Source organism: Myotis lucifugus, unplaced genomic scaffold (genome assembly GCF_000147115.1).
Source record: "Myotis lucifugus unplaced genomic scaffold, Myoluc2.0 scaffold_19, whole genome shotgun sequence".
Classification (NCBI taxonomy): Eukaryota; Metazoa; Chordata; class Mammalia; order Chiroptera; family Vespertilionidae; genus Myotis; species Myotis lucifugus.
The window spans coordinates 10,562,815-10,589,044 of record NW_005871067.1 but is presented as its reverse complement, the minus strand read 5'-3'; the positions used below and the strand labels follow the sequence as shown (position 1 = coordinate 10,589,044).

At 40.6% G+C, this 26,230-nt stretch overlaps 1 protein-coding gene across 5 annotated transcripts in view; it reads right to left on the bottom strand.

Moving 5' to 3' along the window:
• The window catches only part of TRPC4 (transient receptor potential cation channel subfamily C member 4), a 252,306-nt gene that overhangs the window by 33,884 nt on the left and 192,192 nt on the right, over positions 1-26,230 (bottom strand). For 4 of the 5 annotated variants that reach the window (XM_014452969.2, XM_023751264.1, XM_023751267.1 and 1 more), the window contains 3 exons: positions 24,358-24,671; positions 15,621-15,816; positions 10,310-10,504 (listed from right to left, as the gene is read on the bottom strand). In XM_014452969.2, the coding sequence (XP_014308455.1) occupies positions 10,310-10,504; positions 15,621-15,816; positions 24,358-24,671 (705 nt within the window). The remainder of the gene's footprint in view (positions 1-10,309; positions 10,505-15,620; positions 15,817-24,357; positions 24,672-26,230) is intronic. The other variant, XM_023751266.1, reaches the window with a different exon arrangement.

Sequence of the window (26,230 nt, the reverse complement as noted above, 5' to 3'; positions counted from 1 at the left end):
AAAGTGTGGTAATTCTATGGGGTGTGGGAGGGAGAGTTGGAAGTCAAAATTTTGGAGTGGTTCTCCATGATTCTGGTGGCAGCACACATGAATTTCTTAAAATATTAGAACAGATCCTCATATCTTCTTGTAAGTTTTATGGCATATTAAAACCCAAAATTCCCACTGCTATGGCCCAAAATGAAAATAGTAAAGACAAATTTATTTTGCATGTACTCTTTATTTTTGGACTCAGAAACACTTTTTAAATTGATATACTCCTATGACAGATAACATAATATAGTATTATTCACTAATAGCTTCTTAGGGATTAAATAAATTTCTTATAAATTTAAGAAAAACATAGAAAAAAGAGCAAGTATATTTTGATGTGGAAAGGAATAAGCCAGAGTTTGGCTTTTTGAAACCCTACCCTGTTTATCTTAAAAGAAAACATTATTTCTTACACTGTTTAAATTGTCTTTTGCATGTGACTATCTTACAATGTTAAATATATTACATAGCACATCCTCCTATATAATAAAAGGCTAATATGCAAATAGACTGAATGGCGGAACAACTGGAACAACCGAACAACCGGTCGCTATGATGTGCACTAACCACAGGGGGCATGTGCGGAACATGGCGGGCATTGGCTGCAGCGGGATAGTGGACGAGGTGAGCGGGGGTGACCGACCAAGGTGGGCGCTGGTCACTGTTGTCAGGGCGAGCCTCTGGTGGTTACTGAAAATCTTTGCTCCTGCGTGCTGCAGTCCCACCCAGCGCTTGCACCCGCAGCTGGTGCTGGAGCTGCTGCTCGCACCCGCTGCTGGTGCCCAGTGCTGGTCCCGATCACTCAGTGCCATCAGTGGGTGTGAGCAACCCTGATCGCCCCTGAGGACTTCTCCACCTCCCCCTGCTCCTGAGGGGCGATCAGGACAGCAGCTGCTGTTCGCACCCACTGCTGGTGCCTGCCCCAATCGCTCTGCACCATCAGTGGATGCAAGCGGGGCCTGCACTGTCATTGCATGGGAGCGGCGGCAGCGGGAGCGGGGCTGCTGGCAGGCAGGGGACTGGGGGTTATGGCAGGAGGGCCTGGGTGGGGGTGCGGAGGATGGGTTGAGACCGGCCCCTGTGCCTACTGCAATCCACAATTCCTTTCAAGGTGCATGAATTCGTGCACTGGGCCCCTAGTATTATAGTAATATGTTCTCACATCTGTTTCTCCCATAATAGAAACACAAACACCACCCCCAATTCCTAGCTCAATTACTAGCATGTGGAACACATGCAATAATTGCCTATTAAAACTAAATCATTACATTTATTTTGCAACCATATGTGGTTTTTGGAAATAATTTCAACTTATTTTTTAACAGAGAAATTAAATATTTGAAGTAAAATAACTTAACTTTTTTTAGAATTGTTAGGAGCAGGAGGAAGAAAGAGAATAGTGGAGACTAGTTATAGTGATAAGAAATATTAATCATGCTCTGTTAACTGTGATTGTTTTGTTCTGATTAAGAAAGCATATTATAACTTAGCTGAGAGTTGTACTCCCCTGGACCTAGGAGCTAACCTGTAAATACAGCCCATCCTCCTCATCCCAGAGATGCCTATTCTCTTGGATGAAAAGATTAATAACCTTGTTGTAGAAAACTGAGATGTCCCACCCTTTGCAAACCCCCAGACCTCATTGTCTGTAATCTGTAAACATTATACCCATTTTTATTCCTTTTGCCTACTTCCCCATGCTTGAATACCCATTATTATTTTGCAAACCCATTCTTATTCCTTGGTAATCCTATCTAATAAAAGAGAAACATGGTAATTAGCCATACGGCCGCTACCCTTCCCATTGGCTAATCACTGAGATATGCAAATTAACTGCCAGCCAAGATGGCGGCTGGCAGCCAGGCAGCTGACGTGAACAAGGAGGCTTGCTTGCTCCTGTGACGGAGGAAGCCAGGTTCCCCGCCTGCCTTGCCGGCCTCTCAGCTGCTCTCTAAGAAACATTGTAAGAAATATAGAAGCTAAACAAAACCCCAGAAACCTCCTTTCAGTCAGCCAGGCTTCAGCCAACCGGACCGCAACATTGTTTCAAATACAGAAGGTAAACAAAAGCCAGAAACCTGCTTTCAGCAGCGGAGGCCTCATAGCTGGAGCCGAGCCTCAGAGCTAAAGTTGGTCCAGAATAAAAAAAAAGGAAAAAAGGACAGGTTGGGAGCTTCAGTCACCCGGCAGCCTGAAAATGGCCCTCAGCCCCTCACCCAGACTGGCCAGGCACCCCAGTGGGGACCCCTACCCTGAAGGGGGTGTGACCAGCTGCAAACAGCCATCATCCCCTCATACAGGCTGGCCAGGCACCCAAGCGGGACCCCCACCCTGATCCAGGACACCCTTCAGGGCAAACCAGCCGGCCCCCACCCGTGCACCAGGCCTCTATCCTATATAGTAAAAGGGTAATATGCCTCCCGGCACCAGGATCAGCGTGACAGGGGGCAGAGCCCAAACCCCCTGATCGCCCTGCGGCTCTGTGTGTGACAGGGGGCGGGGCCACAACCTCCCTATCCACCCTGCTCTGTTCGTGACAGGGGAAGGCACCCCAACCCCCTGATCAGCCCTGCTCTGTGCCTGATAGGGGGAGCTCCCCAAACCTCTGATCGCCCTGTGGCTCTGTGTGTGACAGGGTGCGGCGCCCCAACCCTCCTATCGGCCCTGCTCTGTGAGTGATAGAGGGTGGCACCCCAACCCCCTGATCTGCCCTGCTCTGTGTGTGAAAGGGGGCGGTTCCCCAACTCCCCTATTGGCCCTACTCTGTGAGTGACAGGGGGGAGCTCCCCAACCCCCTGATCGCCCTGCGGCTCTGTGTGTGACAGGGTGCGGCGCCCCAACCCCCTATCGGCCCTGCTCTGTGAGTGACAGGGGGGAGCTCCTCAACCCCCTGATCGGCCCTGCTCTGTGCATGATGGGGGGAGCTCCCCAACCCCCTGATCACCCTGCAGCTCTGTGTATGACAGGGTATGGAGCCCCAACCCCCCTGATGGGCCCTGCTCTGTGCGTGACAGAGGGCAGCGCCCCAACCCCCTGATGGGCCCTGCTCTGTGAGTGACAGGGGGTGGCGCCGCAACTCCTTATAGACCCTGCCTTGAGTGTGACAGGGGGCGGTGCCCCAACCCCCCAATTGGCCCTACCCTGAGCGTGACTAGGGGTGGCATCGCAACCTCCCGATCCGCCCTTCTCTGTGCATGACAGGGGGCTGTGCCCCAACTCCCCAGTTGGCCCTGCTCTGAGCCCGACCAGGGATTGGGCCTGCCCTCTGCCACCGGGGACTGGGCCTAAGCCAGCAGGTCATTATCTCCCGAGGGGTCCCAGACTGCAAGAGGGCACAGGCCTGGCTGAGGGACCCCCTCTCCCCCCCGAGTGCACAAATTTTTGTGCACCGGGCCTCTAGTTATAATATAAAGGCATATTAGTATACACCCCAAAGCAATTTATCTTAGAAGTTCAAAGTGACTATTGAATGTCAGGGTATTAATTCCCAAAACATCACTATGAGAACTTTAAAAATTAAGATATGAAGTGAGAAATAAGTGAGGAATGATTTGTCTCATGTCAGTGGTATGATGAAAGCACATACCTAAGTCCATGTATTTTCTGCTTTCCAGTAACATTTTTCAAAGGAAGTATAATTTTCCAGTATAAGAGAAACATGTTTCTGAGCAGTCATAATGTTTTTTACAAACACAACTTCTTGGCATTTAATATGATTGAGAGTAGAAGCAAAATGTTGGACAATTAAACATATTCTGAAATTGTTAGGGGAAGAAACATAATATTCTCCTAGCTATTGGTTATAAGAAATAAAATAATAAATATTAATCATGCTCTGTTAACCATGAATGTTTTGTTCTGATGAGAGAAAGCACATTCTAACCTGGCTGGGAGTTGTATTCCCTGGGACATGGGAGCTAATATCGGAATGCAGTCCATTCTTCTTCCCAAGAACTGCCTATTATTATGGAAAGATACACATCCTCGTGGCTGGAACAATCTAGTCCTGGAGGCACCTGCTCTTTACAAACCCCAACCCCTATTACCTGTAATCTGGTCCCAGAGCGCCCAGAGGTGCCTGCCCTCTTGCGACCCCTGCCCACCTGAGCTTGCGTGACTTGTAACCTGTAATGATTATCCCGTGCCTACTTTCCCATGCCTGTAATTCCTACTTCCCCACATAATCTTTGTCCTTTTACCCAATATAAAGCAGCTAGCTTATGGTGGGGTGCAGAGCGGATTTTTTGTGGATGACCTTCTGCTCTCCCATACTGCTAGCATTATTGGAATAAACGCTCATGTATGATCCAACCCTGCCTCTGCTTAATTGGCTGAAGTAGTGAAAGAAAGCCCGGAACCCTTGGTTGTCAGGTTACATAATCTAGTGACTCTGGTGGGATGTAAGTGATTGACTCCTCTGGGGTGAATACTGGCGATCCAGCTTGCTGTCTGGACTAGGGGTTCCTGGGGCTGAGGCCTGGACTCTTTTATTTGCAGCACTGCCAGGAATTTTCCTGTTTTGAGTCCCAGCCCCAGCCTCAGCAATCTCCATCATCTCACCTAAGATGTAAGTTGAATCAAGCATTTCTGTATGACAGAAGAATCAATCTTGTTTGTATGGCACGAGAAGCATTTGCTGCCTCTCATCTGGGCTTAAGGCATGCATTTACTGGGTGAGCCTGACCAGGTCCTGGTAGCAAGAGACCTCTAGTGGTCCTTGCCTGGTATTCGAGCCCTTAGTCTGATCCATTCTGGGACAAGAGACATTGCTCTGCTTCAGTGTTTGTGTTTATTTTTTTGTTTGTTTGTTTGTTTTTTAAATGCAGCACATTCTGAAGTTTCTGTGGCTGGACAGACAAGAAGCATGGTGTGAAGCTCTTGTCTGGGGGTTGTGTGTGCCTGTAAATATGATGCATAGAGTATCTCTGTTGATTGTTATTTTGTGACTCTTAGTTGTCTGGTTGACTTGTTTAAAGATGGGGCACATCCCACTTTTCTGGGGGCCCCAGCTGCTTGTGGCAGGCTGAACCCATGGCATGGAGGAACTTCCCAGCAGCTGCTGAGAATTCTTAATGTTGGGGACCCTCCCTGCTTTCCTTCTCAAGACATCAGCCACTCCAAATTCTTTGCTAGTGAGAGTTGTCTGTCTGTAATGTAACTTTGGTTAAGGGTGTTCTTTGCTTTCTTTCTTATCTTTGGGGGACTTAGTTTACTCTTTTTTATTTTATGAACACTGGGAATACTCTGTTTCTGCTGTTCAGGCTTCCACTACTCAGAATGAAAGGTCATTTGCTGTGCTGGGTTAGTGTAAGATAATATTTTAAAGTTAATGTCCCATTCCCTACTATTGGGAATACTCATCTATTTACTTTAGGGGTTGTTTTTGTTTCTATTTTGAAATAGGGTAAGATCTCTTCTTATATGCAAGATTTCATGTTGTTACAGTCTACTCAGAAAGAAAATTATGGGAAATAAAACTTCTACCCCCCCCCCCCCCCAGTTTTTCTCCTAGAAGGGCCTGAACTGCAGAAGTGCCCTCAAGGAAGGGGGCCACTCCCACTTTGTAAAGTCTTTGGTAACTTAAAACTTTGGTTCTGCTGGTTTAAATAGTAGAAATTATTAAATATTTAGGTATTTTGAAATAACAGGATACTGAAATATTAATTAATCTGAGTTTGCCTACTTTTGACCTTTTATTACAGAAAAGCTAGAAAATACACTTGAAACTGTTAGTGAATGTTTTATAATAGAAATATGTCTCTCAAAAGTGTAAATATACTTGCCAATCTAAATAATGTTGTTTACTTTTTAGTGATCACCTAAAAATTAAGGTTTCTGAGAATTAAGAATTCTAACCAATTGGAAAGAAATTATATAGTTTTGGTAATAGAAAGAATGAGTCATGGAGATACATTTTGAAGAAAAAAAGAAAGTGAGTTCTAAAGCTGGTTATTTCTGAATACCTAAGAAAGTTTGTGAAAGTTGTAGAAAGGTTTGTGAAAGTTATGGAAGGGTTGTGAAGAAAAATATTAAAAGGAAATTATAGATAATCTGAATAATAAATTTAATTTCATAAATGAGTCTAAAGTAAGCTAATACAGAATTTTTTTTACTCTTTTCTAGTCTGCTAAAAGGTAAAAAAAAAAAGTCTTTCCTGTTTTTGCCCAGGAAGCAAAAGTTCTATAAATTATGGCAATGGTTATATATTATGTTATATTAATCAGGTACATGATTGCTTAAAAAGTCTACCTTCTTAATTGTGGGAACTGAAGTTTTGCTAGCCTATGGTTGTGTTTAATACCTTTTATCACTTTGATTGAATAATAATACTGTTGCATAATAATAATAAGGATGATATATAACCTTTTGGTAAAATAAGTTTGACAACCTTCCCAGGGTTTGAATTTTAAGAAACTTTTCTTGACCTAGAATTGGCTTTAGGTCATTCCAATTGGCCCTGGAATGACTCAAGGATTTGTTTTCTCTCCTTATGAAGGAAAATTTTCTGCATAAGGTACATGGGAAGCTTTGTCAAATAAAGAAATAATAATCCTGGTATAATTTCATTTATAACTTAATTGTTATTCTGAAATATTGTGTCATTTCATTTATTTATTTATTTATCCTTTTTAAAGATATATATTTTTATTGATTTCAGTTAGGAAGAGAGAGAGAGAGAGAGAGAGAGAGAGATACATCAATGATGAGAGAGAATCATTGATTGGCTTCCTCCTGCATGCTCCCACACTGGGGATCAAGCCCACAACCTGGGCATGTGCCCTGACTGGGAATTGAACCGCAACCTCCTGGTTCATAGGTCGACGCTCAACCACTGAGCCACGCCCAACAGGCTGAAATATTGTGTCATTTTAAATTTCTTCTTGTCATTTAGAGACAGTCACTGTTTTGTTACGATGCATTTGGAAAAATGTTACATCTTCGGAGGGATCCATGGAAAGGACTCTGACATTTTCAGATCATCCCCTTCTAACTGGATGAAAATTATTAGAACTCCACAGAGTATCTGGATTTATAGAAGTATTGGCAGAAAAAAATCAGGAGAAACAAAGAAATGATTGTGGGACTGAATTAACTGAAAAGAATGATATATTTTTTGTAAATTTTGTGGAAAATATTGCTGATTTTTTGTTTTTTGTTTTTCAGACATAAGGAAACTTGATTCTTTTCTTAAAGCAATTTGGTAAATTATGTATTTTTCTCCGTATCTTATCCCTCCAGAATTTGGCAATTCTTACTAAGTGAGTCATGGCAAGATGCTTCGTTGCATGAATTCTATAAGACCTGTTTCTAATTGTGTTTTATGAACCAAGACTGACTGGAATGTCATGTCTGAAAGAGAAATGCCTGGACTCTGGATGTCACCAGAAAGCTTTAAGGAATGAAGACTAACTTTGAAGTCAATAAGTGAGCCTTGGAGAAATAGCCTGACACCTTGCTTGGTCAGTGGTTCATGGCAGTCTTTCCAGGTAAGGAACAAAAGTTGCTTTCCTGAGAGATGGCAATGAAGGAACCTCAAGGCATATTGGGAACCTCAAGAATGTGAGGAAATTCACCCAAGTCAACAGGTACTGCAGGAAAACCTGATAACACTTAAGTGACTCACTGTCTTTGCCCTGAGGGGATAATTAAAGCTCAGTCATGAAACTCCAGCAAATAATTTTTTTTAAAAACCTATATGATCAATTGCTATTCTTATTGTGTTCATGTAAGTGATCAGGCCAAATTGAAACTAGACTTAATACAATAAATCAATTGGTCTTAATTTGGCTCCTTAATAAAGATGAGGGTGATTTTTTTTTTGGGGGGGGGGTAATTGTGTTTCAGTAGATTCTATAAGACACAATTGTGAATATTAGACTCAAAGCTTTATTTTTTACCAATGAATTAAACTGGATCCTGAATTTATCTCTAGCTTTTACCCCAATAATACAAAAATTTATAACAAAGTTTGTCTCCACCAGATTACAAGCCCTACTTGTACTCAAGGAATACCACCTCTAGACACGATTGCCACCTCCTTCCATGCCCAGGCTTCATTATACCGCTGACAGAGAGCAAGGATCTCTTGGCTCTGAAAGAAAACTTCATCCCTCTTCAGCTTGAAACAGCTACAGAAGAAACCCTGTGCCCCTTTTCTCTGAAAGAATTCAAAGCAGGATCCTTGAAGGGGGATGTGGTAGTCAGACAGACATGAGCAGAGCAAAGACGATAGGCCAACTGGGGGAGAAATGAATGGGACCCTGAGACATGTATCTCACCACTCCAACTGCTCTGAAGCTGGCAATTGAGGAACCTACGTAGAATGGAACTTGACATTTTGCCTAGTAGGAGTTGGGATACCTATTGTTAATATATTGAATTATACTCATTTTACTTATTTTGGGAGGAAAGTCATATACTGGGACCTTTGTTTGTTGGGACCCATTGTTTGGGAAAAAGATGCCGGGATGTTTTCTCTAAAGGTTACCGCAGTAGTTACCTGAGGTGAATGTGAAACATTTTACTGGGAGTGCTTCAGTATCTAATAACTACAATATGAATTGTTCTGATAATTACACCATCCCTTATAATAATGGACATACTAAGCTGCCAGCTGGTTGTTTTCTGATATGTGGGGTAACTATCTATTCATATATCCCTGCTAATAGCACCTGTTCCTTAGGACGACTGACTGTCTTTATGTCTCAGAAACATCACAGGGTCCCAACAAAAAAGACCTTCTCACAGCCGTGGCACCAGACTGCAACAATGATCTCCATCTGTGGAGCCCTGCTGAATATATTTCTTTAAACATTTTGGTAATGGTAGGCTCCTTTAATGTGGAAGTGACCTGGCTGGCTTGAGCATGGTAAAAGCTCCAAATGCCACTTCCAGGGCTATTCAAGGGAATAAATTGAGAGCTGAGAAATGTCAGGGAGCAGTTCTAGAGAATTGGGCAGCAATAGATTATTTGTTGTTGCGGCATAAACACAGTTGTGAGGAATTGAAAGAAATGTTCTGTTTTAATCTTTCTGACAATTCTCAATTGATAGAAAACAACATTCATCAAATTAAGGAAACCATCTTCAAGATCGTACATTCGCTGTATTCTATCCCTGGAAACTGCTTTCAAGGCAAAAGCAAATATAGCCCAGCAGGATGAGATTTTTCATCTAAACCTAATCTCATATATATATATGAGATGATAAAAAAAAACAATGGGGAATGTTAGGGGTAGAAACATATTATTGGGGACTAGCTATTAGTTATAAGAAATAAAATAAGAAATATTAATCATGCTCTGTAAACCATGATTGTTTTGTTCTGATTAAAGAAAGCACATTCTAAGTTGGCTGGGAATTGTACACCCTGGGACATGGGAGCTAACATTGGAATTGGAATGCAGTTCATCCTCCTACCCAAGAACTGCCTGTCATTATGGAAATATTTACAACCTTGTGGCTGAAAGAATCTAGTCTGGGAGGCACCTGCTCTTTCCAACCCCCAGCCCCTATTACCTATAATCTGGTCCCAGAGTGCCCGGAGGTGCCTGCCCTCTTGTGACCGCCCTCCCCCTGCTCCATGCCTGCATGACTTGTAACTTGTAATGATTATCCCATGCCTACCTTTCCATGCCTGTAATTCCTATTCCCCACATAATCTTTGTCCTTCTACCCAATATAAGCAGCTGGCTTATGGTGGGTTGAAGAGTAGATTTTTGTGGATGACCTGCTGCTCTCACATACTGTGAGTGTTATTGGAATAATCGCTCATATATAATTCAACCCTGTCTCTGCTTAATTGGCTGAAGTAGCGACAGACAGCCTGGACTCTTTGGTTGTCCAGTTACAAAATCACTGTGCTTGAATATGGCACAGTATTTTCTAGTTATAATATTCATATAATCATTTAATTGAGAACATTTTATCAAACATAATATGCTCTTGTGTTAGACTCTAAGAATAATAGAAAATATTCAATATGAAATACAAATATATTTAAATACACAATTATTTTTAAATTATTTTTGATGATGCTTTACTAGAAATGAATTATAGTCATGTAGGTTTCTGTTGTTGTTTTATTTTTATTGTTGAAAGTATTACAGATGTCCTCTTTTTTTCCTCATTGTACTCTTCTAGCCCACACCTGCCCCTGACCCCAGGCCTTCCACCACACTATTGTCTGTGTTTGTGAGTTACGCATATATGCTTACAAGTTCTTTGGTTAAAGAACAACTAAAATAAAGAGTAATACTAACATGTTATGTTCTTACCCCTATTGTTCCAAAGCTTTCTGGTTTTCTTCTTATCTTTTTCTTGCATAGGTGTGTCCATATCCATTTGATCAGGTACCAAAGAGATTTGGGGCTCGGAATGACATTGAAGGGAGTAGGCAGGGTACCTCCTTCTTCAAAATAACTCATCCAAAGCTTTGTTCGAGCAAATTTCCATTCTATATCTGCATGGTCCTGAAGAGAAGAACATGATAACTGCTGACAGGTTTCTTAATTATTAATGTCAGATAAACATCACAGAAAGCCTGTAACCTGACTTGTGTAGCTCTTGGAACATTAATTACTCATGAAAACACTGCTGACTCTTGGAGATAGTCATCTAAACATTTCAGATGATGGTTTATCCTGGTAAGAGTCACAGCTTTCTTGTAACTTTTCATCCTTCCCTCTTCCCTGAAACAGACATCTAAAATAATTCCATGTTAAAGAGACTACAGTGATTACTTATGCCTTGAGGATGAATTTTAATTTCTTGCATTGCAAGTTTCTATTAGCTCAGTTTCATTAGATTCTGGCCACAAACAGGGCTTTATGTATTATCCAAGACTTTGAACCCCTACTTATGTGAATGTCACCCTCATGGCTGCTCATGGCTTAGCCTCCTGGTATTTCTAGGAAAAGTCTTACTTGATACATTTCCATGTGAATAATTAGTGAACATCTTTAGGGAACAGACATAAACTCAGAGAGAAGTTCCTCTAACAAATGTAGAGTTGGGACTATGACACAACATTGAACCTTGACATAATCCTGGCCAAATGGCACCAGATAGGAGTATGACTGGTGGTTGCCCACAAGCCTGAGGTTATCCTTCATCATCATTTATTTATCATTCTACTAGAGGTCTGGTGCATGAAATTTTTGCATGTTTAGGGTCCCTAGGCCTAGCTGGAGATCAGGGCCGACCTCTGGGGTGACCAGTGGGGTGATCAGGGGGCCCTGCTGGCACCCGCCTTGGCTGATCTGGGGCATGCAGGCTGGGGGAAGCTCCTGCATTGAGAGTCTTCCCCCCTGATGGTCAGTGCACGTTATAGCAACCGGTCATTCCGCCATTTGGTCAATTTGCATATTAGGCTTTTATTATATAGGATTTTATTATCTCCTGGGAAAACTTAGGAACATTTATGGCAACTAGATAGAGAGCAGCTATGCTCCTCTTGAATTAGCCATAAATTGAATTAAGTAGACAATCTGGGAAGTAGGAAGTGCTAGAAACTAGGTATACATACAGTTAAATAATTCAAAATAATTCATTTTAACCCATTACTATTATAAAAAGGAACTCAGATTTTGGAGTAAGATAATATTAGACTATACATCATTCCAATATTACAAAATTGCTAGGTGCCAATGAATGCATAGGTTGTATATATCTTTCTACTATGAACAATATATACTTTAGTCTAGGCACTGGACAAATTGTGCTTTCAATAGGAATCACTATATTTAGAAAATGCATGGCTCCATTGTTGCTTAGCAATTGTCTGACTGGAGGCTTCAATCATTAGATGGAAGCACAGAAGCTATAGTTTCCCACGCATTTTCCTTCCTGTTCCTCTCCTCTAGTTCCCTCTTTTTTACTTTCTTTCTAAACAAGCTTATGGATTCTAATTTAATGAAGAAAAGTATATTTGTTTGCTGCAGTTATGGAGAACGGGATTCAGTAGAATCTGCTTAAGATAATAAAAAGGTGGTCACCTAAAGTATTGGCTTAGCCTGGCCAGTATGGCTCAGTGATTGAGTGTCAACCCATGGACCAAGAGGTCACCAGTTCAATTCTTGGCCAGGGCACATGTCAGTTGTGGGCTCAGTTTCTAGCACTTCCTACTTCCCAGATTGTCTACTTAATTCAATTTATGGCTAATTCAAAAGGAGAATGGCTGCTCTCTAACTAGTTGCCATAAATGTTCCTAAGAGGCAGCTGATCAATGATTCTCTTTCATCTTGATGTTTATATCCCTCTCCCTTCCTCTCTTCAATAAAACATATTTTAAAAATAAATAAATAAATAAATAAATAAATAAATAAATAAATAATTGGCTTATGAGTAGCTTCTGATCCTCCTGATTCTCAAGGAGTCATATATTAAGTGTTATCTTGATTTCATTATGCTATTTTACTACTAAACAAAGCCTGTGATTCTGAAAGAGTCTACACAAAGTCTCCAATGGTTAGAAAAACTGAAAAAGTTGATAGATATGTATTTATTGCCATTTTATTGTTCATATTATTGATCATCTTCTTCAAGAAGACCCTTCAACCTTTCATACAATTCTGGTTTGGTGGTGATGAGCTTCTTTAGCTTTTTCTTGTCTGGGAAACTATTTATATGTCCATCAATTTTAATGATAGCTTTGCAGGATAAAGTAATCTTGGTTGTAGGCCCTTGCTTTCATCACTTTGAATATTACTTGCCACTCCCTTCTGGCCTGCAAAGTTTCTTTTGAGAAATCAGCTGAAAGTCTTATGGGTCTCACTTATAAGTAACTAACTGTTTCCTCTTGCTGATTTGAGGATTCTATCTCTGTCTTTAACTTTTTGCATTTTAATTACAATGTGCCTTGGTGTGGGCTTCTTTGGGTTCATCTTGTTTGGGACTCTGCACTTCCTAGGTTTATATGTATGTTTTCTTCTCCAAGTTAGGGAAGTTTTCTGTTATTATTTTTTCAGATAGGTTTTCAATTTCTTGCTCTCACTGTTCTCCTTCCACTCTCCCATGATGTGAATGTCAGTACACTTAAAGTTGTCCCAATGGCAATAAATACATATCTATCAACAATTGAATCGACAAACAAAATGAATAAGCAGAACAGAAACAGACTCATGGATACAGAAAAATTTTTGTTGGTTGCTAGGTGTGAGGGTGTGGGGGACTGGGCAATAAAGGTTAAGCGATTAAGATGTACTAATTAGTTGTTACAGAGTAGCCATGGGGACACAAAGTACAGCATAGGGCAGGGGTCCTCAAACTACGGCCCACAGGCCACATGCAAATACAAATATTGTATTTGTTCCCATTTTGGTTTTTTACTTCAAAATAAGACATGTGCAGTGTGCATAGGAATTTATTCATAGTTGTTTTTTTTTTAAACTATAGTCCTGCCCTCCAACGGTCTGAGGGACAGTAAACTGGCCCCCTCTTTAAAAAGTTTGAGGACCCCTGGTATAGGGAATATAATCAATAATTTTTAATAACTAGCTGTGGTACTGAATGAATATGGGATTTATTGGGGTGATCACTTATTAAATTATGTAATGTCTGGTCACTGGGGTATATACTTGCAACTAATTTAATGATATATGTAAACTGTAATTGAAAGTAAAAAAAAAGAAAAACTGGAACTGAACTATGATGGTGATGACTAAAAACCACCTACTGCTACTCATCTTCTAACCTAGTCAATATTTAAGGCTTCACTTAGCTATTTGCTCTCATAGGAAGCCTGCCCCAACCACCATCAACCTCAGCTGCCTCCCACCCCAGCATGCATGGTCCTTCTCTTCTGTACTTTCATCACATTAGCAAATCGATTTTCTCAATATTGAAATCATTTACTTATTTTATCCCTACTACATCACATTTTTCTTGAGGGCAGAGACTTCCTTATTCTGTGTACCCCTAAAAGCAAGCATATATTTGGCATATATTAGATGCACAATAAATATTTGTTTAAAGAATACATGAGTGAATGAGAAACAGGTTTTAGATATGGCCTGCATGATTGCTTTTGCCTTTTAACCATTAAACTTTACTCTTTTTAAAATATTTTATCCTAAAGCTCTGAGTTAGGACTAGCAGGACAAAAGAAAAAGCCCTCGGGGTAAATTCTGGTATTTTAGGACAGGAGGAAATAAAATACTTGGCAGGTTCATGCTCCAAGGAGGCATCATATGCAGGATCCTGGAAAGGACACCTGGTTCAGCTTCTGAGTGCCTGGTCTCCTCTCAAGTAGTTTTAGTATTTGGGTTAAACAAAAATAGAGATTTGAAGCTTATTTTCATCTATGTAAGAAGTAACACTCCACAAAGAAGCAAAAAGAAAATGTCATACTATTCTTGAATAGTGTTCTCTTCATAAACTCCATACACCATACATGTTTTATAGAATCCAAATTGTATATACAGCTTCTCTGTCTATAGCTTTATAATTAGAGGCTTCCTAATGTTTTTGAAGGGGTAGTTTGAAAAATAGAATTCACATTAGGAAAATGTGTTAACTAGAAGAATACAGAAGTTCTGATACAAATATATAGGGAGTATCTAAAAATTTTCAGATTTGTAAGATGTTTAAATAAAGCTCCACAAATTTAGCTATTAACATGCAAATCCCAGGACCTAGGTACATCCACATGGGAATATGTTAGACTGTGAATCAGTAAATGAAAATATTTTTTCTTATATTTATGCAGTTTTTCATCTGTGACAGGTTTAAGTAAAATTCAGAATGTTGCCTCTCAAAATAACAATAATAACATTTCAGAGTTTTAGCAATAGATTCCAAAATGCAATATAATTGTAGTTATTTATGGAGAAACTGAGAAGCCTATAATTATCCTTATAAAATGATACTTGTCTAAATATTAAAGACTTAAAAACATATTTCATTCCAGCATGATTTACTTTATTACAATTGTGTTTGGCTATAGATATACATGTAAGCTCTAGGGGATAAAGGGCTTTATCTTCTTTGTTCGTTGCTGTATTTCTAGTTCCTAGAACAGTACCTGGCATCAGAGTAAGTATTCAATAAGAATTTGTAGAATGAATGAATAAATAAGTTAAACTAAGTGTTTGGATTCCAGATTCAATATACAATATACAATATTGAATATACAATATATACAGAATATACAATATTCTGCTACAGAATTCAGGGTTACACTTATATTGCTTTTGCTAGGCTTTAAGAAACTAAAAATCCTGTGACTTTTCCCCTCAGATTCTCCTCTGGACTATTTTTTGTATCTTGCCAAGCTGCCTGAGTTTGCTTATATCAAGATTGTAGGTTAAATGGAAAGACACAATGCAAATTCCAAAGGACACTTACCTGTTGCTTGCCATAGCTATAATGACTACCGGGAAGGATAAATATAGTTTATTTTATAATCATGTGTAAAACACTAGAGTAGTATATAGTTAAATATGGTGAATACTGCTTAGAAACTTCAAATTAACCATTTATATTATACTTTTGTCTTATCAATAGCCAATTCCAAACCTTATTTACAATGATGATGAACAATGCATTCTAGGGTAAAATACTGTATTAAAATAAAATTATTCAACTTACAGCAATAAGTTGGTAAGAATTATTCATCATGGCTATTAACATGTTGAGTAGGACAACCAGAGAGATGACATTGTATGTCCCAAACATGGTGGCACCAACAAACTCAGTGAATTCATGCTGTGCTTTAACATTGGTCACATATAAATTGATGAGCCCAAATATTGACCAAAACAGGGACTGGAGTGTCTCAAATAACCTGGAATAAATGTAAAATGAACTAATAACTATATTAATAGAACCAGTATACAAAGACATAACAGTAAAACTGAAATACTGTTACGTATATAAAATTAATTTAAAAATACATGTCCTCCACTGGGTATCTATACAAAAATTTGAAAACATTTAATCATAAAATATATGTACCAATTTGTTCATTGTAGCATTATTTAAGGTGGCCAAGATATGGAAACAACAGAAGGGTTATTTGATAGATGACTGGATAAAAAACATATGATGTGATATACATATATACTAGAGGTCCAGTGCAAAAAATTCATAGACTCAGGGGTGGGGGGGGGGCGTCCCTCAGCCTGGCCTGTGCCCTCTCACAGTCCGGGAGCCCCTCGAGCGATCACCCCAAAGAGGTAGGCCCCTCCCACCTGGTCAGGGCTCCGCGATGGATCGCCCTTGCAGAGGGAGGCCCCTCCCACCCACCACAGCCTGCCAGCCGGTAGCCTGGGCCTCCCTCTGCAGGGCGATCATGGGGCTACATACATTCTTTCTGATTGGTGTTTTGGGTTTCTTAGGATATATTCCTAGAAGTGGGGTCACTGGATCAAATCGTAGTTCCATATTTAATTTTTTGAGGAAACTTCATACTGTATAAACAAAGTTTTATTGAAACACAACCACAGTCATTTATTTATGCATCACCTATTCCTATTATTTATTTTGTATTACAATGGCAGAGGTAACTGTACCAGAAAACACATGGCCCACAAAAGCCTAAAATATTTATTATGTGTCTTTTTTATAAAAAGTTTGTCCCATCTTAGGGCAATTAGTAATAGTTAACAAATAATTGATCCTCAAGTCTGATCTTTGAAAAATGTCATTTCTTTTTCCTGATTTTGCTTTTAGTAATAAGAGGATTAAGAATAAATTTATTGCCGAAACCGGTTTGGCTCAGTGGATAGAGTGTCGGCCTGTGGACTGGGGGGTCCCAGGTTCGATTCCGGTCAAGGGCATGTACCTGGGTTGTGGGCACATCCCCAGTGGGAGATGTGCAGGAGGCAGCTGATCAATGTTTCTCTCTCATCGATGTTTCTAACTCTCTATCTCTCTCCCTTCCTCTCTGTAAAAAATCAATAAAATATATATTTTTTTAAAAAGAATAAATTTATTGGCTGGCTGGCATGGCTCAGTGGTTGAGCATCGACCTATGAACCAGAAAGTCATTGTTCAATTCCCAGTCAGGGCATATGCCCAGGGTGTGGCTTGATCTCTGGTAGGGGCCATGCAGCAGGTGGCTGGTCAATGATTCTCTCTCATCATTGATGTTTCTAAATCTCTCTCTTCCTCCCTCTCTGAAATCAATAAAAATATATTTAAAAAGATAAAGTTACCAATATTGATTTCCACATTGGCCATTTAAGTTGCACATAATAAATGCTGTAAGATAGCAGTGTCTGAGAATGCTGAGATAATAAAATTTGTTATTTTTTTAATATTTCAGAGAACATTTTACTTATTCCTGTCAATGAATGAATTAGGTGATTTAATTAAAAGTTAAGTTTATTTCACTTACTGCAAGAAATAGAATAATAGAAAGAATGTCTGAACTTAATGAAGAATTATTTGTTTCAAGAGGACCATTATACTACCTTAATATAATGCTGTAAAAAGACAATAAAAGTCTTATACTCTTTGATAAATGGTTACAATAAGTGTTTAGTTAAATTATATTGTAAAAATAAAAAATATCTCATACATAACAAGTACTTAGGATTTCAATCTTTAGTGAGATTGACATTAGTTTGGAATCATGATGTAGGACCAAGTCAATAATGTTTTCTGGCAGCTCTCAGCCCCAGTGACATTATTCCATGTGCACCCTTTCATGCAAGGGTGATCTTTATGTAGGTCTCTGACCCTCCCCACCCAAAGCCACATGGATTAAATTGGTCAAGGTCAAATGACCTAAGCAGGGACATGGCCTAATGTGAGGATGATCCTAAACAATCAGATTTGTTCTTTAGGAGAGTTTATCTTAGAATTATCAAGAGAATGTGGTAGTTGCCAAAGTGACTGAAATGACAGGAGTTATGATGTAAGATCAGAATCACTGGACTTATGAGAAGTCAAAAGTTTAAGACAGACAAACTAAGAAACAGAGAATTGAGGATGAAAAAGCTGGTACACATGAAAAGAGAGTACACATGGACTAGCTAAATCATGTTAATGTTGGTTCTCATAGTAAAAAGTCCTGTGGTCCAGCACTATGTCAACTCTTGCTTTTCCTGAAGCCAGGTTTTGCTCTAAGTTTGCTCAGAGGATCAAAGAACTGTAATCCTATGTATCATTGTTATAACAAAACTCCTGTTACTTGAAACAATTCATGAGTTACTGGTCTGTATAACCAGGAGAATCTAACTAAGGATGCCTTAATTAGAGTTCATTAGAGTTCTTTTCTCAAATTGATTGCTTTTTTAAAAAAGTAAAGTATTTTATATATATATTTAAATATATTTTATTGATTTTTTACAGAGAGGAAGGGAGAGAAAGAGAGAGAGTTAGAAACATCTATGAGATAGAAACACCGACCAGCTGCCTCCTGCACATCTCCCACTGGGGATGTGCCCGCAACCCAGGTACATGCCCTTGACCGGAATCGAACCTGGGACCTTTCAGTCCGCAGGCCGACGCTCTATCCACTTTGCCAAACCGGTTTTGGCAAGTATTTTATATTTTTAACTAGTGGCCCAGTGCATGAAATTCGTGCACGGGGGGGGGGGGTGTCCCTCAGCCCAGCCTGCACCCTCTCCAATCTGGGACCCCTCGAAGGATGTCCTACTGCTGGTTTACAGGAATCTGGCCTAAACTGGCAGTTGGACATCCCTTTTACAATCCAGGACTGCTGGCTCCTAACCATTCACCTGCTTGCCTGCCTGATTGCCCCTAACCACTCTGCCTGCCGGACTGCTCGCCTCCAACTGCCCCCTGCTGCTGGCCTGCTCACCCCCATATGCCCCCCCTGCTGGCCTGCTCGCTCCAAATTGCCCCCCCATGGTCATGATCACCTCCAACTGACCCCCACTGATAGTCTGCTCGCCCCCAACTGCCCCCCCTGCTGGTCTGCTTACCCCCAACAGCCCTGCCTTCCCATCAACCTGATCACTCACAACTGCCTTACCATCCTGGCCTGATCACCTACAACTGCCCTCCCCTCTTGGCCTCTAACCGCCTCTATCTCAGCCCCGCCACCATGGCTTTGTCCAGAAGAGCGTCTGGAAGGTCTCCCAGTCTAATTAGCATATTACCCTTTTATTAGTATAGATAGAGGCCTAGTGCACAGGTGGGGGCCGGCTGGTTTGCCCTGAAGGGTGTCCCAGATCAGGGTGGGGGTCCCGCTGGGGTGCCTGGCCAGCCTGGGTGAGAGGCTGATGGCTGTTTGCAGGCTGCCCACAGCCCCTTCAGGGTGGGGGGGGTCCCGCTGGGGTGCCTGGCCAGCCTGGGAGAGGGCTGACGGCCATTTTCAGGCTGGCCATGCCCCCCAGCAACCCAAGCTCCCAGCCTCTCCTTTTTTTCTTTTTTCTTTTTTCTTTTTTTCAGCGCCACCTTGAGTGGAGGCCAGGGAAGGCTGGAAGCAGGTATCTGGGATTTATTTATCTTCTATAATTGAAACTTTGTAGCCTTGAGTGGGACAGCCAGGTCAGGCAGGAAGCTTGGCTTCCTCCATCACTGGGGGCAACCCAAGCCTCCTGCTCGCTCCAGCTCCGTGGCCACCGCCACCTTAGTTGGGTTAATTTGCATACTCACTCCTGATTGGCTGGTGGGTGTAGCAGAGTGGCAGAGTGATGGTTAATTTACATGTTTCTCTTTTAGTGGTGTAGATTGCATAATTAAATTTTAATTACAGGATGTGAAATTTAATTATGTGTTTATTGGTGTATTTTGCTAGAGCTGTTTAACAATGGAGAGAAGGAAGAACCACTTTTGAGGGAGAAACTCTGATGAATTTTCTTTGATTAGGTTTACATTTTTAGGAGATATACATGGAGAGGTAGCTAACAGACAGTTGGACCTACAAATCTTGGGGATCTGTGCTAGTGATATGAATATAGAAGCCAAATCCATAATCATAGCTGAGTTTTCACAGAGATATTGCAATAGGGTTTGAGGATAGTTACTATGGCAGACCATTTTTGAGGGTGGGGGCAGCTGGGGAGAGGTCAATGGGGGGAAAAGGAGACTTATGTAACACTTTAAACAATAAAGAATTTAAAAAATTTTTAAAAATAAATAAAAGCAATAGTTGAAATATAATTATCAGAGGAAAGTGAAAAAGACTAAAATAAGAGATGAAATATTAAAGCAGAGTAACATAATTTAAAAAGGACAAGATTTCAAAAATGAAAGTGTCACTAATAAAAAATGTTGAATATAAACTGTAATTGAAAAATAAAATAATGTTAAAACATGAAAGTGTTAAACAGGGTCAAATGATTCAGATATATTGAAGAAAATGTAAAGAAATAAAATCCATCCATAGTGGTGATATGAAGGCTCTAGATCAGCGGTTCTCAACCTGTGGGTCGTGACCCCTTTGGGGGTCGAACGACCCTTTCACAGGGGTCGCCTAAGACCATCGGAAAACACATATATAATTACATGTTGTTTTTGTGATTAATCACTATGCTTTAATTCTGTGCAATTTGTAACAATGAAAATACATCCTGCATATCAGATATTTACATTACGATTCATAACAGTAGCAAAATTACAGTTATGAAGTAGCAATGAAAATAATTTTATGGTTGGGGGTCACCACAACATGAGGAACTGTATTAAAGGGTCACAGAATTAGGAAGCTTGCGAACCACTGCTCTAGATATTTTCTAGAGTAGTTCTAATGGAGTCATGGAAGCAACAACCAAATTGCAATTGGGTGAAGAATGAATAAGAAGCAAGAAAACAAGGTATCATGTTCAGGCTTCATTTCAGGGCTGCTTGGATGAAAGAAAGAAGAGAAACAGGAGTGGTAACTAATGAGAAACACAAGGTTATAAAGTTTCAGCATCCATATTTACCCTGAGTGAAAGGAGTAAAAGAGAGTAACCATTTGAGATATAAGTGAGAGATAACACTATACTACTACCACTAATGATAAAAAGAAGTAAAGTAGCTAATATTTTATCATATTATATGACAGCTGCTGTATTCAGGTACTTTACATGAATTATTATGTTTTTTTAATCCTCACATGGAATAAAATCTCTGAAAGAGCAGTTAGTAAAAGAAAGTTTGAAAAAAAAATTTTAATAATTCTCACCCAAGGCTATTTTGCCATTGATTTTTAGAGAGAGTGGAAGAATGGGGAGAGACAGAAGGAGAGAAACATCTATGTGAGAGAAACACATTGATTGGTTGCCTCCACATGTGCCCTTAACCAGAATCAAACCTGGGACCTTTCAGGCCAACACTCTATCCACTGAGCCAAACTGGCTAGGGTGAAAGCTTAAAATTTATAGCAGTTATATAATTATGAAAAGAAAACTGAAGACAACAAAAGCACAGAAATAAGATGTAGAGCAGGAGCCCTGAGGACATCACTAGTTATCCCCTCACAGTGATTTATATCCATTTAGCCAAACAGGGTCATTAAGGGATAAGTGACTCATGCCTGCCTACTACGTCCTATATATTCTAGTACATTAAAAAATGAGAAGTTATGAATATATATTTTAGCTTTTGAATAACTTTGAACAAAAATAATTTGTTCCTTGAAAGTTTACATTGGAAAAATTTCAGGTAGAATACTCGATTTATTTAGGTTGAATGATTTGGGTCTATAATATTTGAGGTATGCAATTATCGTTTGTTTTTTATTATAACAGAGGAAACCATCAGTATGGACAAAGTAAAATAATACATAATTTAAAAATTCAATACAGTTGCTTTTAAGATACAATTTATATTGGATATCTTACATCAGAATTTTCTAGCCATACGTTCTTGAATGGAGATTTAAATTAGTTAATATTTAATCATTTACCATGAAGCAAAGGGATTCCTGGAAATCTTAGGGAACATAAATTAGGATGGGGTTAAGTATAATCCTGTTGGTTGCAGATGAATCAGATTTCTGAGAAGGGGTTGGGGTCTTGGAACCAGAGCTGTTCCCTGAATTGAAAAAAGACATGGGAGTTTACTCACTTCTAGGTGCTGTGTAGAAGTTCTTTCTGGAAAACAAAGCATGGAATCAGAAGGATATGACAACAAATATAGATGGAGTGGTCTTGGCAAGCAGTTTGCATCAGGGCATGCAGTACAAAGTAGCAAAGGAGTTGTGCAAGACACAGCGTGCATAAGAGCTCTCCACCAGAAATCCAGCAGTCCAGTAAGCAGACAGACAATATACAGGCAGCTTGTTGGAGGTGGAATTCTAGGGAAAAGTGGTAGGATCTGGCCATTGTAAATCCCTGGACCTAGTTACTAGGGGCAAATACCAAGACAAGGATCACAAATGAGTGGGGAAAGATAGGTTTAGGTATCAAAACTGAGACAGTCCAAAACCATGCTAGTCACAAGGATGTTGTTACAAGGGATTCAATGAACCTGCCCTGTCCAGAGTCAGAAAAGAATATAAGGAAGACAACAAAGCCAAGTAGGCTGGTCAGCTGAAGAAATGCTACTTAAGCTCAGAAGAGGCTGGGAGCAGGGGTTGGCAAGGCAAGGAGAGGCTGGAATGACTTTTTGTTTTATTTATGATTCGTGGTTTGTAGCAAATCTATTTCTAAAAATATTTAAGGCAACTAAGGCAGCACTTAAAATTTCATGTGCAAATAATCAGGTCTTGATTAATTAAAATGGAGTTTTAAGTACTGGAATCAAAGATAAAACAAGACAGAATTTAATCAACAATTTTTTTTAACTGTGAGTGACTTAGTTCATGTGGGTTTATTAATTTCCTTATACTTGAAAAATTACTGTACTCTCTTATATTACATAAAATTCTGTAATGGTCCATGAATAGAGTCTGACTTTTAAAAGTCAACTACAAAAGACCATGTATTCACATATGGTTACTGTGTAGATGAAAATTACCCAACTTCTCCATTAATCTGCTAATTAACTGTTTACTAGAGTGGGAAGGAAATGGACACAGATATATAGAGGTGTATTGTATGAGGACTGTGTGAACATCAAACATAGTGGTCATGAACCTGTGCTGTCCAGCAAATCTGATTGTAAGATATAGATGGTGATACTACACAAGGCCTATTGCTTCTCAGGTGGAAGGGCACAGAAAGTTTTGTGTGCACAATAAGGTTTGGATTATTTCTATATGCTTAGATTTTCGTATGGAAAACTAGAGAATCAGAGAGATATGAAAGGACTTTAACATCTGGAAAACACATGAAAAAGGACTGAAAAGCACTTGGATTTTTTTATATAATTGCTTTTACATGTACACATTATATTTTTAATGGGTGTGTAAGCTATCAATAGGACACAGATTTCCATTTTATTCTACATTTTATTTATGATTTACTTATTTTATTTTTAATTATATTTTTATTGATTTTAATTATATTTTTATTGATTTTAGAGAGGAAGGGAGAGGGAGAAAGAGAGAAACATCAATGATGAAAGAGAATCATCGATCGACTGCCTCCTGCACACCACACACTGGGGATCAAACCCACAACCCGGGCATATGCCATGACCAGAAATCGAACTGTATCCTCCTGGTTCATATGTCCATGCTCACTGAGCCACTCTGGTGGGCTTATTTCACATTTTAAGAGTATACATGGACCTTGAGAATATCATCCTAAACAAAATAAGTCAGTCAGAAAAACCATATAATTTCACCCATATGTCGGATATAAAACCAAAATTCATAGACACAGACAAAGTAAGGTAGTGAAGCGGGTGTGGAGGTAGTAATAGGTAAAGGAGGCCAAATATATGGTGATAGAAAAAGACTGACTGTGGGCACAAGTACAATATACAGAAATGTATCACAGAAGTGTATATTTGAAATCTATATAATCCTGTTAACCAATGTCACCCCAATAAATTTAATAATTCAAAAAAGTATATATAGGTGTCTTTAATTAGGTCATTTTGAAAGAAATTATCATTTTACTAAAACTTAGCTAAATAACATATATTCACAACCAACAATATAGTGATGGCCAGAGGGAAGAGGGAACAGGGGTTGGGTAGAGGTGGGCAAAGGGAGGGGGAAATGTGGACATCTGTAATAGTGTCAACAATTAAAATAAAGTTATAAGAAAAGGACTATTTACTTTGAATACCATGAAGATAACAGAAGAAATTATAATTTTATTATTTTTCTTTTCACATATGATGTGACATCATTTATATGAAGCACTGAGAAAAGCAAAATGAATGAATGAATTAATTAAATATTTAAAGACATGCTAATTCTGTTCTCTGCATTAAGCATAATTTCCTTTGCAACCACTTGTCAACGATTTTTCAAATTCATAATGTATTGCATTCTAAATTTCTGCATGTTATTGATAGAAATGTTTGGACTTACGTTGAAAATGCATTATTCTGCTTTTCACATCGTATGCCTTTGCAGTTTAAACCTTTTGTTTCTTCATAGTAGAAATATAATTGATTCAGGCCATTAGCAAATGCTAACAACACAAGGCAGTATATGAATAGAAACTTCAAAATGTCCAGGAGCATTCTTCCCAAAGATATCTGCAGAGGCCCCAAGTGAGAATTTGCAGTAAACAGTGAGATCAGGCGTAGGGAACTGAAAATGTTTGCAATTGCAAATAAAGCTTCAGCCACCAGAGTGGGATGCCACATGTCCCAAGATTCTCGAGGATTAAGAGCACTGTACTGAAGAAAAGAGAAAAACAAAAAGTAAAACAAATGCATACATATAAATATGTCAGACCAGGATACTTTTTCAGGAAGCTGATGTCCTCCACAACAATGGCAGCAATACTAATAAAAAAAAAAGTATCTAAACTAATTAAAGACAAAGATGCTAATTGACCGTACATTTGCTATGCTCAAGCCACACCCACCAGCCAATCAGAGCGACTATATGTAAATTAACCCAACCAAGATGGCGGCTGGCAGCCACTCAGCCGGAGCAAGCAGGAGGCTTGGTTGCCCCTGCGATGGAGGAAGCCAAGCTTCCCGCCGGCCCTGGCCAGCTGTGGCCTCCGCAAAAGGCAACAAAGTTTCAATTATAGAAGCTAAATAAATCCCAGATACCTGCTTCCAGCCAGCCTCCACTGGGAGTTTGGGTGGCTGGGGGCTGTGGCCAGCTGGCAAACAGCCATCAGCCCCTCACCCAGGATGGCCACACCCTCATGGGGTGAGGGTCCCTGCTGTGGGGTTTGGCAAGCCTGAAAATGGCCCTCAGCCTCTCACCCAGGCTGGCCAGGCACCCCAGCGAGGACTCCTACCCTGAAGGGGTTGTGGCCAGCCTGCAAAGAGCCATCAGCCCCTCTCCTAGGCTGGCCACACCCTCATGGGGTAAGGGTCCTCGCTGGGGGGCTTGGCCAGCCTGCAAAAAGCCATCAGCCACTCACCCAGGCTGGCCAGGCACCCCAGCGGGGACCCCCACCCTGAAGGGGCTGTGGCCAGCCTGAAAATGGCCCTCAGCCCCTCACCCAGGGTGGCCAGGCACCCCAGTGGGGACCCCCACCCTGAAGGGGCTGTGGCCAGTCTGAAAATGGCCCTCAGCCCCTCACCCAGGCTGGCCAGGTACCCCAGCAGGACCCCCACCCTGATCCGGTACACCCTTCAGGGCAAAACAGCCGGCCCCCACCCATGCACCAGGCCTCTGTCCTATATAATAAAAGGGTAATATGCAAATTGACCCTAACAGCAGAGCAACTGGGAATCACTGGTCACTATGACACAGTGACCACCAGGGGGCAGAAGTTCAATGCAGGAGCTGCCCCCTGGTGGTCAGTGCGCTCCCATAGGGGGAGTTCTGCTCAGCCACAAGCCAGGCTGCCAGCTGCCAGTACAGTGGCGGTGGTGGGAGCCTCTCCCGCCTCCTCAGCAGCGCTAAGGATGTCCAACTACAGCTTAGGTCTGCTCTCCACTGGCAAGTGGACATCCCCCAAGGGCTTCCGGGCTGCCAGAGGGATGTCTGACTCTCAGCTTAGGCTCAGTCCCCTGGGGAGTGGGCCTAAGCCAGCAGGTGGTCATTCCCCGAGGGGTCCCAGACTGCGAGAGGGCACAGGCTGGGCTGAGGGACCCTCCCAAGTGCACAAATTTTTGTGCACTGGGCCTCTAGTCCTATATAATAAAAGCCTAATATGCTTAGTGTCCAGTGGTCTGTTCAACCAATGAAAGTGTAATATGCTAACGATATGCTATGGTCACTCAACCACCCGCTATGACGTGCACTGACTCCCCGGGGGCAGACAGTCAAC